This window comes from Eretmochelys imbricata, chromosome 1, assembly GCF_965152235.1.
Source record: "Eretmochelys imbricata isolate rEreImb1 chromosome 1, rEreImb1.hap1, whole genome shotgun sequence".
Classification (NCBI taxonomy): domain Eukaryota; kingdom Metazoa; phylum Chordata; order Testudines; family Cheloniidae; genus Eretmochelys; species Eretmochelys imbricata.
In genome coordinates, this window is record NC_135572.1 from 207,672,282 (window position 1) to 207,685,793 (window position 13,512).

Sequence of the window (13,512 nt, forward strand, 5' to 3'; positions counted from 1 at the left end):
TGAAACCTGTCATTAAATATTCAGCTATTGTTAAAGAGCAGAGGTTCTCAAACTGTGGTCCGTGGACCACAAGTGGTCCATGAGCTCCATTCAGGTGTCCGTGGATAGTTCCCTCTAAGGTGCGCGCCTGGGAGGCTGCACACAAGAAAATGAAGGGCCACCCACTTAATTAGTGGAGCCACACAGGTGTGGCTCCACTAATTAGGTGCCTGGACCCAGGAGAAGACACACATGTAAGGTGAGGTGGTGGCCTTGGGGGGAATAGGGGATAGGTGGGAGGGTGAAGTGGGGTGAGAAGAGGGGGTGGGGGGAATTTGGAATGTGCAGGGCTGCGGCAGCCAGAGAAAGAGGTGACTTTCCCCAGGGCTGTGGCTGCCAGGGAAAGAAGGCCCTCTTTCCCAGCCTCACCTTTGTGGCTGCTGCGGCAGGGGAGAGACCGCCCTCCTTCCCAGCCCCAGCTCAGGGGCTGCTGTAGTGGGGGAGAGAAGGCACATCCATTGCATTAGAAAGGTAATATTATGGATATTAGAATAGGAGTTGTGTGCTTTTATTTGTACAACAAAAAAACATTAATTAAGGGGTTTTTTTTAATATAGCGCTTTTAACCAAAGTGTTTTACAATAGTTAGCTATCAGTACAAACAACATTTATCATTATGAGGTCCGCTGAGACCCTCAGCAATTTTCAAGTGGTATGCGAAAGAAGAAGTTTGAGAACCATTGTTAAAGAGAATTAAAAACTCATGTTTTCCTTAAATGTTGCAACAAAAGCTATGCATTAGACCAAGTTTCTTTTGTTCATGGTGCAAATGAACAAAAGTACCAAAACCTGAAAAAAATATCAAAACTTCAAGTGTCTGTAAGGAAAGAAGCCTGCCCCTCTACAACATAACAATCCAAGAGTTCATTCTGACTCTGTAACCTGCAGCAGAATATATACTGTTCCATCCTCTCCAAATCTCACCTCTCCGTACTATTAGAGAACAACTTTCAAAGAGACCCTAAAATAGAAATTTTTATTATGGACCTTTTTAAAAGAAGTTCTACTCTCTTTTCTTGCCTACAGCAAAGGATGAAGTCTGAGTCAAATCAATGAAGCTGGCTCCTTCTGGATAGCTCCTCTTGATACTGGTTTTCAACCTAAAAATTAGGGCCTCTAGGTGCTACTGCAATACAGATTAAACAGATTTAAAAATTTGATTAAAGCTAATGTTAAAAAAATTATATAATCTGACATTTTGTCTATTATTGTTACAAAACACCTAACGTTACTGTAACTGAGAGAATAGAGACTTTTTTCTTTGTTTACTTTTTGTATTTGTATTTTGTATTTGACTGTATTTTGTCTATAAATTTCACTATTTCCCTGTTGGTCTTGCACACAGTTACAAGGACAGAAAAAATGGTTACTTATAGCAACTGTAGTTCTTCAATATGTTGTAGCCAGTGTGGATCCCACTCTGTGGTGCGCATGCAACCCACATGGACGAGCACTGAATCTTTGCAATAGCAGTGTTGTTTGGGGCTACATCTATGCAGTACGTGTCTTTGAGTCTCCCGTCCAAAGGCATTAAAGGCAGGGCAGCCACAACCATCCCTCAGTTCCCTTGCCGATATGAAGCACTCCAGAAAAGCAGGGATGGAGGAGGACAGGTCATAGGATCCACAGTAAGGACAACATCTTGAACACCACAGTTACTATATACCAAGTAACTGTCCTTTCTTCAAGTATGTGTGCAGGGGAGCTGGAACAGTTTTTAGAGCAGGGGTTCTGAGAACCATTGAACCAAAGTATAAACCTTGTATATAATGGAAACCACTGTCCCTACCCCTAGTTTCAGCACCTATGTACGTGTGTCAGAGTGGATTCCTCACTGGCCAACAAGCAGTGCCCCACCTGGAAGGTGGAATTGAGGAGTCTTGATTGTCTTAAACAGTGATTGTAATACCACTCTTCCAAAGCTGGCATCTGACTCTGCAGCTAGAGAGAGGGCATGGTGTCTAAAAAAAGTAATTGACATACTGCATGTGATTGCCTTACAGATTTCTGATACTGAAATGTTCCTAAAAGTGGAAGATGTAGCTTGTGCTTTAGTACAGTGAGCTTTACATTGGGGGCAGTACATCAGGATCTGGTAGCAGAGCAATATGCAATATATGATCCATATCCTTTGGAAGGAGATTGTTGTTTCTGGGCCTTTGAAGGATCAAACTAAGAGACAGAATGATAGTCTAAAGGGATTTGTTCTGTCAAGATAATACAATAAAGATCTTGAAACACTTAAGGTGTGAAGATGTTTTTCTCCTGGCCCAGAATGAAGTCTGGGGAAGAAGACAGGCAAGTTGATGGAATGATTTAAGTGAAACTTCAAGATCAGTTTAGGTTTAAATTCTGGATGAGGTCTCACCACCACTCTGTCCTCATGAAACGTTGTTTAAGGGATATCAACGGTAAGGGTTTGCAGCTCGCTGACCCTGCTGGCCGAAGTTATGGCAACTAGGAAAACTGATTCAAGGGTACAGTGGTATAAGCAGATTCCGCAAGTGGTTCAAAAGGGAGCTCCATAAGGCTTCCACGGACAATGGTGAGATTCTACATAGGAGAAGGTTCCTTGATGGGAGAGTTAGCATAGAGTAGCCCTTTCAGAAATCTATATATTGTAGGATGTGAAAAGATTCAACAGGATTGGACAGGTGAGAGACCTGATGAAATTGCTGCTAGATTAACTTTGATGGAGCTGAATGAAAGACCCAGTTGTTTTAAATCCTAGAGGTAGTCCAGGATCTTTGGTATGGGAGCCTCCACTGGGTCAAGACTGCGTTAGGTTGCCCATATTGGAATCTTTTCCATTTAGAGGAATAAGTTTTCCTTTTGAGAGGTTTCCTGCTTTGTAGGAGGATTTCTCGCACCTGAAGGGAGCAGTCTGTCAGTATTAACCAGTCAACATCCAAGCTCTCAGATGCAGTGACTTCAGATCCAGATAAAGTATCTGACCTTGGATCTGCAATACTAGCTAAATGATATTCAGAGAAGATCTGTTAGCCAGAACTATCTTGAACGGTATGGAGCTATTAGGACTATTTTGCCTTTGTCCCAGATGATTTTACAGATTCACCTGGAATCAGGGGAATACTTGGAAAAGCGTATGGGGTTCCTAGGATCCACCAAGTGAATAAGACATCTTGCAGCAAGCCTGATCTTATGCCTTCTCCAAAACAAAAAGGCTGGACATTTCTTGTTGTCTATTGAGGCAAACAAGTCTATCCGTTGTTGGAATATTAGGTCTATGATGGACCTCCATAGCAACCACTTGTGGTTAGTGATGGATTGTTTGCTTAGGACGTCTGTCAGATTGTTGCTAACTCCCTGTAGGTGGAGGGCTGATTGCGGTTATTCCATGAAGTTGACACAGGACTGATGAGTAGGCAACTCCTTGTTTGTGTAATATATTGCAGATGTGTTATCCATCAAAATTTGCACTCTGGAATTTTGTAAGAGATCAGAATGCAGAATAGCCTGATCACTCACAGCTTCAATACATTTATGTGAAGAGTCATATCCTTTTGACCCCAGATCCCTTGTATCGAGAGGTTTGGGTGGGTTTCCCAACCTGTGGTTGATGAGTCTATGAGAAGTGTCTTTCTCCGTAAGTGGCGGGGAGAGGATGTTTCTTTTCTGGTCCTCTTTGTGGATTTGGAGTTCTCCTGAACCACAGGCGCTTTTAATGATCCTGACTAGGGTAAGCATAGAAGTGCTAGGATCCCTTCTGTGGCACTTGACATTTTTTCTCCATCCTTTTGGTGGTAGGAGGAATGGTGACCAGTATTTGCCATAATGCCTTTGCAGGGTCAAGTATCCCCTTGTTAATTGGGAGGGCTAATCTGGCCAGTGCCAAGGAATTTGAATGACTGGAGTCTGAATATCCAGGGCCTCTGAGTCTAGCTAGCAGTTCCTAGAATGTCTTAAAATCATCTGGTGCTGGTATTGGAACTATAACCTTCACCTTGTATGGGAACAATGAGGATTCCTGAGGAAACGAAGGAAGATGCTGCTGTTCCACTAATCCCACTTCGTCCAGTGTCTGATGTTCATCGTCTCAGTCCAGTGTGGGCAAGCTGGACAGCAATGCTGATGGGGAATAGGATCTCTTCCACTTCCTTGAGAGATGGGATAGAGATTGACTCCTGAAGGCATGGGAAGGTGGTCCCCAAAAGGCCCAGTAGGACTAGGATGGCACCTTATACTGGTACAGCTGGCTTCACTGGGGTTGGCCAGCCCATTACCATCCATGCCAGGATTGTGACAAGGCTCTAATTGGGAAGCATTCAGTCCATCACACAGGATCTTCTTCCTCAATATTAAAGGGAGATACTTCGATGCTTGATGCTGGCAAAAAGATATGGCCCAGTGATGGGGATGAAAAGCATATCTTGTTAAAGAGCAGTGCCAAAGTGTAAGGTGATCTTGGTGCCAGGATGCTATCATGTGCCAGTAGCAATGATGGTCTCTGTGCCGAGGAAGACTCTGGTAAAGATGTAGATTCCATTGAAGCACTGGAACATATATGGACTCTGCAGCCAATGTTGACATCAGTATTTGCATTGCTGACTGCATCGATGCTGCCATTGAGGTCGGTACTGGGTATGTTTGTTAATGCTGAGCTTGTGACCAAGCCTGTGCTGCTAACCCCTGTGATGTCTGAGGGCTTAGTGAACTTCTCTCTGGCACATCATTTTTTTCAACCTCTCCTTATGAGACAAAACTGACCAGTGTCTAGAGCAATGCTTTTGTCTGTTCTCCAGCCAACCTAGTCCCTCAGTACCGGTATTTGGTGCCAGAACTGTTGGTGCTGGGATCATCCATGCAGAGTCCTTTGACAGTGTTTTTTCTCAGTGACAGGACTTGACATAGTGCAGTGGTTCCCAAACTAACAGCCTGCGAACCTCTTTCACTAAATTGTGAAATCTCGTGACCCCCCCTTCTAAAAATGAATATTTCCAGGGATTTAAGTTTAAATTTCCTCCACACTCCGTGGGGCTCCTGCTGCTGGACCCCGTTGACCGCCCCAACTGCCTGGCCCTGGTCTCCTTGGGGCTTGGGCTGCCAGCCCCACGCAGAGCGCTGGGGTTCGGGCTGCCAGCTCCCCCGCTGATGGGGGCAGGGCTCAGGCTGCCAGCCCCAACTGCCCTGCCCCAATCTCCCTGGGGTGGGTCCTGCAACCAGGTCCCACCTGCTGCCTCCAATGCCCGGGGTCCTCTGGCCGCCATTAGTGACATTTTTCTGGCGAACCCCCTATAACATTCTGCGAACCCCAGTTTGGGAACTACTGGCATAGTGGAACATCTGGTGGGGACACTCAAAGAAGATTTCTTCAGTGCTTGATCAGTCTTAGGAGCACCATCTCCTCAGGGTGAGATGATGACTCACTGACTGCTCCTTAAGCTTGAAACATGTGCCTGTGAGGAGAATGAACAGCAGACAAAGCACTGATCCAATACATAGTTCTCTTCAAGGCAAAACAAGCAGCAGCTATGGCCCTCAATAAGCAGAATGAGGCAGTCACAGTATGGACAGGACTTAAAGTTTTGAGTCTACCATGAGGCACACAGAAGTGCGAAGCTCCTAGTGAAATTGTAGGGGGGGGTTGGTTGTGTGGTTTTGTTTAGTTTTTTTTAAATGGTCCCAAATTGGTAAACTAAGGGGAAACAGGGACATTTTTAAAAGGTAGGTAGATGACTGTTCTATCAAAATATAGCAAACACTAAAGAGTAGCGACCTGGACATTTGTTCTGTCTTGCTGTCATGGGCAGTAAGGGGAAACTGAGGGCAGTTGCAGCCCCCCTGCCTTTATACCCTCAGATGAGAGGTATGAGGACATGTGCTTACATATACAGCTCCAACAGACACTGGTATTCAAAAGATTCCACTCTGGCACACGAGGTGCATGCGCACCCTAGAATGGAATGCTCAAAAAAGAAATGATAGAAAAATATAGTCAAATGACTGATAGATTGACACTACTCTGTAATGTCCTGGACAAGCTTTACTGAATTACATTAAACCTTACTGAAGTAAGTTTAACATTTTTGGAGTTCATTGTATTAAAAACACAAATATTTACATACTATCTTGGGATTATAAGGATCTTCAAAGGACCTTTTGAAACAAAGTGAGCTTTTAACATTAAGCGTTTTTTTCTAGGAGTAGGGGAATATATGCTAATATAATTCCTCCAGTTATCAACACTTTAAAGTCACCCACCTGGAAAGGTGCACATATACTGGTTCAAACTGCTATGCTGTCTTGTGGCCTTCTTTCTGATCCAGCAGATGGACAGGACCCCTGGACCATGGAGGGCCCCAGTCCTTAGAAGTTTGGAAGGACTTGGCCTACTGAAGCCACATAATTCTGAGTATTTCTTCCGAGCTGAAGCTGTGATGAACTTGTGACCACAAAGAAAACTTCTTGGGTGGTGTGTTGAATGACTACTCCTGCCAGGACTGCTCCATCTTAGTATTGGGATGATCTCTGGTCAGCTTATTAGCATACATTTAGGTTCTTTTATTGTTTTTAATGCTTTCTCTGTAGTTCTTTTACCCTAATAAGAAAATATGCTTGCATAAAAGAGCTGTGTGGTACCAATAACCATGGACAGTCACACTGTCAACTGTCTCTGAAGAGAAAGCAAGTAGGTGTGCTCAGCAGGGAACAATACATCAAAGGCAGGGAACTGTGCGGCCTGGAAATGCCCTGGTCAGACAGGAAAGAGACGTAGGTCTCCACGCAAAAAGGCAATGGGTAGGAAGGTGGAACTCTGAGAATGCGTGTCCTCGAGTGAATCACTGAGGAGAAATCCAGGTGCAGCTGCACTGAACTATGAAAATTACAAAAATTGGCTGGGGAAGTCAAGGGCAGATTGCACAGAATATATGGCCTGCACAATATTACTGATGATAATGGGTAAGATGGAGAAAAACAAGCTTGACTCTCACTGGCCAGACTAAGTTTGCAAGGCTAGCAGTGCTAGGAAAAATCAACTCCTTTTTACCTATAAACTGAGCACAGTGGATATGGAAATCATTGGAAGACAGACACAGAATTCCATTTTTATAGCCACTCAGAATACAGCTGCACTCATTCCTCTTAACCATACCTTATTTCAAGAGACATCATTTATTTTAGCCCCAAAATTACCTATGTTCTTGTAACCCTTCACTGATTGCTGAAAATTATTTACCCTGGGAATAGAGGATCATGAAGCTAATATTACAAGATGTTATTAACACTAACAGAATGAAGACAGTTAACATTTTACAGTTAACAAGAACTTTCCTTTCTGAATAACTTGTATGTGCCCTTCATTTTTGGTCTTTGTCACACACTGCATCCCACAATTTGGGCCTTGAAAAGTTGGGAGATGTGACCACTCTTTAAAATTCATGTGTGGAGTTTACAAGGACTTTGGTGATGAAAGAAAAGTTCTCTTACTCATGTTGTGTCCTGTTATCTTTTGATTTGCCAGACCTATTTTGGCAGGCAAATTATCACTCTCTGAACCCTTTTTAAGTGTTTGAGAAGCTATGGTAAGTGCCAAGGAGGATTCTCTTTTTTGGCAACTGTAAAATTACAATTTTTCAGTCAGTTAATTTTGCAACTAAGAAATCTCTAAACTAAGTATCAGCTGCACCCAAACTTTGTCCACATGAGAGCACCAAATTGGTAGCTTGGCAGGAGCACAGAATTAAGCTATACTTAATTTGCATAAAATGGGACAAATTATATTCATGTACCATTAAGATGCAGCCTTTGGAGACTACATTTCCCAACATGTAGTTCTCCATATTTATCCTATCATCCTCCAATGAGTGGTGTAGCCTCTGCAGGATGCTTTTCCATAACAAAAAGCAGATGGCAAGCACAAATTGCACTATAACAGTGCATGAGCTAAATGTATCACTGCCACATTTTAGCCAAAAATGCCGTATATAAAGACGACGGACCATCATTTCCTCCAGTAACAAACTAGAAAGACCAAATATTTAGAACTAGGCAACGCAAGACTCCAGAATTTTTTCTATCCCTATGACTCACCTGCATAGGTAGCAGCAGACTGCTGCAAGGACTGAAGCTGGCCACGACTACAGTTATATTTCTTAGTAATGTCCTTTAAGGGAACCTCACTGATTAAATCCAGTAGCGCAAGGCTGGTGAAAAACCTGTACAAAAAGCATACAGAGAAATTTTAAAAAATAAAGTAATTGATGGCAAGCTAGTAGTAAATGCTCTGTGCTACTTTGGGCCTGAAGTGGCAAACAAAGGAAATAACTTCTCAGACCATTTTTCTTAACACATACCCAAGCTTCTTGTAGCTACAATTCTCTTACCCAGTATCGATAAACTTATTCGGGACCGAGCCAAATTGTATTAACTAACAGCTCAGCCAACAGGAGAGCCAATCCCAGACAATGCTTTCACACAGAACAGAACCTAGCAATTGGATCTCTGTGGATTCTCACACGTTTGTCCTTTAGAACCTCCTCCCCTTAGGCACTTAGGCCCATCTGTTATTACCTTTTATGAATGGCCATTTGTCTGTGCTGTTTCTCTGTTTTAGCTATGATTTTGCCCTTTACAGAACGAGCCAGGAAGCCTTCTTCAATCCCCACCAGCTCAGCCACTCGCTTCATAGATGAAGGCAGCTTCTCCCACAGGCAGAAAAACTGATACCAGTCAATAGTGGTCCACTCCTCGTACACAGGAGTGACCTAAAAGAAAACAAATGAATATCTCATTCTTTAAAGCAAAATCTTTACTTCACAAGAACAGACACAGAACTACACTGCAAGAGGAGAAATAATAATGTAATCCAGGGCATATGGTTACAGTGTCTGTCCTACATACAACTCAGATGCACTGAGTCATAACCACATACCCTGAAGAACGTAAAAGCTCTTCCAAACTAGTTTTTAATGTTTGGACTAATGAGCTCTGACACATGTTGGTATATTCTCATGATTACACAGTTCAGACCCTTTGTCAGATTGTTCCCTAAATCCAAGACATTAAAAATAAGGGCTTTTGAACAATAACTATTTTTATTTCAAATAACTGATTAACATATGCCTGTCTATTAAGATCAGTGTCAGTGAGACATTTTTCCAGTACATTCCACCAAGAAACAGGACATCCAGTTACAGCAGCCTTGCTAGACACTACCATGGTATCTGATCATATAGAGGAGTAGGGTTCTGCAGTCCACTTTTCCTCTTACTTCATGATAAACTCCAGCACAAAAATCTCAGTGCTATTATTTATATGAACAAAAATACCCCAAAAATTCAACCACTAAGGGACCAAAACAAAACAAATAATTCTGGTTAAAATTCAGTCAGCCTGGTTCAATACCAGGAGAGAGAATGTCGTAATATTTACATCAACATATTGAGAGAGACTTTGTTTCAAAATAACTAGTTAACAGTACTTGGGGCACATTTAACAGAATACAAAATGCAAAATGTCTAGGGTGCAGCTACAAATCCTCCATCTCCCTTTTAATGTTGGCAAGGGTAAGAATAGCTGAAGACAGGATCCCATTCCAGAGAGTTAGGCCTTTTTTATCCATTCCTAACCAACAAATATTTATTCTTTTTATCAAATTCCAAAAAAGGTCAGCCATAAATTTGTACAGTCAGAACATTCAAGCCTAAGGGAGTTAAGAACCATTATTAAAGTAGACAGAGAAAAACTAACACGCAGGATACATTTGGAGAGCAACTCCCGGCAAAAACCATCCCCAGTCTTGCTTTGGAAATGAACAGTTTACAAATAATGTTTTAGGCAAGGTTAATGGAAAAGAAACTCAAGAACATTTTGTTCAAGAGCACTATTTCAAATTAAATACACTAGACAAACTGCTGTGCTTGAAAACTCCAGAGAGAAAATACATTACATTAACATCTCCTGCCTTGGAACACACACAGAATTCATTCTTTCATTTTCTACTTTTTAATAGATGTCTGCAGAAAATGCGTACATTGCTGCATACTATACAAAGCAGCTCTGCTTTGCTTACTGAAAGTAGAAACAAAATATAAATCTTCCTGATCTGGGCAGCTTGCAGGCACGTATGGGACACTAGCACACCCTCCAAAATCATTCAGTTTTGGTCAGCAGCTGGTCAATGACAGAACAAGCAGGGGCTTGGAGTTGAGAGAAGGCAAAAGCATGCATTCCTCACTGTTTATGATCCCAACAATCACATCATCCCAGCTTTGTTTTGCATGGGTCACAGAGGTCCTCAGCAGGGATTTCCAAACTGTTGAAATTCTGTTTCAGGGGCTGTGTTTTGTCTTTATAAGGACAGTATGTACCAAGATGCACATTTAATGGGGAGAGAGAACAGTATCAGATTTTGGACACCATTCCTTTAAGGCCCTCTTGCCCATGAATCTTACGAGGCTCATCAGGACACCTAATCACTCTCTTGTTAATCTTTACAGGCTCATGACTCCCTCTCCAGGGATTTTAATTGGCTTTTAGGGGCTTCTTGAATATGCACACACAGATCGTTGTTGTCTTGATGGAGACCACACCCCACAACAGGTTTAGCAGACGCCTCAGGGCTCCCCTCTCATAGTTGTAGTAGGCTCCTCCACCCCAAATGTGCCAAACAGGCTCATCAGGGACCAAAAACTTCTTAAAGATTATAGGGTGGTTGGGATTGGCCCCCAACAAGCTTCCCTAGGCTCAGAAAGGTGATAGGACCCCATTAGTCTGTGATGTCTGAGGTACAGCTTGATGAGCCTAAGCGCCTCAGGGGGATGTAAAATTCAGAAAACCTTTGTCCAATTCACTTCAAATATTTTAGAAAAATTCTACCTCTGTTCCAGAGAAAAAATTCAAATTTTGAGACAGATGAGACTTTTCTATGGGTTTGAGGAAAGCTGATTCCAAATTGGGTTTATAATGTATAAAACCAATTGAGCATCAACTATGGAGTGGCAGCTGCTTCATAATACATGCTGCAGAATCAGAATAGTTTCCCAAATTAATCAGGGTGGATTGATTTAAATCAGCAAGCAGAAAACCTTGATTTAAATAATTGATTTTAATCATGTTTTGTATTTGTAGTTTTTAATTACTTTCTTAAAGAAAGGTTGCGTTTCATTGGTTGAGCCATTAAAACACTGATTTTGCCACTAAATATAACCTTTGCACTAAATTAGGTGCTTCATTTTGCTAACTAGGAGGATATACTATATCTATACACATTTATTTAAGCAATTATATAGCTTAACAAACATTTATTCAGATTTGTAATTTTTACATTTTTATTATGTAACAAAATGATGAATGATGTATTTTTTCACTAAAGGATTATTAATTTTTTTACTTGTAATTTTTGTATCAATCTCTGGATGAATGGAAATTCAATTAAAGATGCACAAACAATTTTTTTATTCAATAAAAACATCTTAAATGTGCTGGATACACAAGATAAAAAAGTTTATCAAAAAGTTTAATCAAAATATATTTTGCATTTACAACTGATTTATTAAACAAAAGTAGTATTATCTGTAGCTAATAAACAAAACTAATTGTTTTGGTCACTATGTCCAAGATTTTAGAAGTAGTAGACTTCATCCTATCCTACCTTGTTTTTATTCATAAATGGGAAGAGGAAAAGAAACTTTCATTCTTTTTCAACTCCCAAATGGTTTCTTAACTTTGAATGAACTAGTTGTAGAACTGAACTAGTTGAATGAACCAAAATGAAGAAAATATTCTCTGCACATGCAGAAGAACATAAGAACGGCCATACTGGGTCAGACCAAAGGTCCATCTAGCCCAGGATCCTTTCCTGTTAGAGAGGCCAATGGCAGGTGTCCCAAAGGGAATGAACAGACAGGTTATCATCAAGTGATCCATGCCGTGTCACCAAATCCCAGCTTCTGGCAAACACAGGCTAGGGACGCCACTGATGAACCTATCTAGCTCCCTTTTGAATCCCATTATAATATTGGCCTTCACAACACCCTCTGGCAAGGAGTTTCACAGGTTGACTGTGCATTTGCGTGAAAAAATACTTTCTTATGTTTGTTTTAAACCTGCTACCTATTAATTTCATTTGGTGGCCCCTTGTTCTTGTATTATGAGAAGGAGTAAACACTTTCTTATTTACTTTCTCTATATCACTCATGATTTTATAGACCTCTATCATATCCCCCTTAGTCACCTCTTTTCCAAGCTGAAAAGTTCCAGTCTTATTAATCTCTCCTCATACGGAAGCCGGTCTATGCCCCTAATAATTTTTGTTGCCCTTTTCTGAACTTTTTCCAATTCCAATATATCTTTATTGACATAGTCAACCACATCTGTACGCAGTATTCAAGATGTGGATGTACCATGGATTCATATAGAGGCAATATGATATTTTCTGTCTTATTATCTTTCCATTTCTTGATGATTCCCAACATTCTGTTCTCTTTTTTGACTGCTGCTGCACATTGAATGGATGATTTCAGAGAACTATCCACAATGACTCCAAGATCTCTTTCTTGAGTGGTAACAGCTAATTTAGACCCCATCATTGTATATGTATAGTTGGGATGATGTTTTTCAATGTGCATTACTCTGCATTTATCAAATTTAAATTTAAATTTCATCTGCCATTTTGTTGCCCCATCACCCAGTTTAATAAGATCCTTTTGTAGCTCTTCGCAGTCTGCCTGGGACTTAACTATCTTGAGTAGTTTTGTAAGTAGTTTGAGTAGAGACTGCTGCTGTCAAAAGCTGGTTTAGCACTTCAACAAACTCTAGTCCAAGGTGGTTTGACTTTCTTTAAAACTTCAGCAGCAAACACGTATTCTTTTAGTAATGTTTTTGTATTTAAATTTAAATGATTTTAAAAGGTTATAATATCTTTAAGCCTTAACATAGGTTGTCAATTTCAAATTTAATTGGTGAGAAAGGAGTTCATAAGAGCAGCTTCAGGTGTGGTATTCCAATTGTCTCAACCATACTGCCAGTAGGCAGCCCAACATATTGCACTAAACACACCAGACAGGGTGGCTCCAACCTGCTTGGAGCAGGTGAAGCCCACCCTAGATTCTTTCATCTTTCTGCAAGACCCAGGCCTACATCAGATGGGATTAGCAATCCCCCACCCAACCCAACGGCTATGAAAGCCACTAATGTGTTTGCTTCGGATCAGCCGTCATGTGTCAGCAATGCCCCTCTGCCATGTACATTAACCAAACTGGACAGTGTCTACGCAAAAGAATAAATGGACACAAATCTGACATCAGGAATCATAACATTCAAAAACCAGTAGGAGAACACTTCAACCTCTCTGGTCATTCAGTAACAGACTTAAAGGTGGCAATTTTGCAACAGAAAAGCTTCAAAAACAGACTCCAGTGAGAAACTGCTGAGCTTGAATTAATATGCAAACTAGATACCATTAACCGGGGGGGGAATAGCTCAGTGGTTTGAGCATTGGCCTACTGAACC

General features: G+C 41.3%; 1 protein-coding gene across 1 annotated transcript in view; it reads right to left on the reverse strand.

Moving 5' to 3' along the window:
- The window catches only part of POLQ (DNA polymerase theta), a 124,302-nt gene that overhangs the window by 64,738 nt on the left and 46,052 nt on the right, over window positions 1–13,512 (reverse strand). Inside the window, exons 13-14 of the mRNA XM_077807342.1 lie at window positions 8,572–8,765; window positions 8,092–8,216 (exon numbers count right to left, since the gene is read on the reverse strand). Coding sequence (XP_077663468.1) covers window positions 8,092–8,216; window positions 8,572–8,765 — 319 coding nt within the window. The remainder of the gene's footprint in view (window positions 1–8,091; window positions 8,217–8,571; window positions 8,766–13,512) is intronic.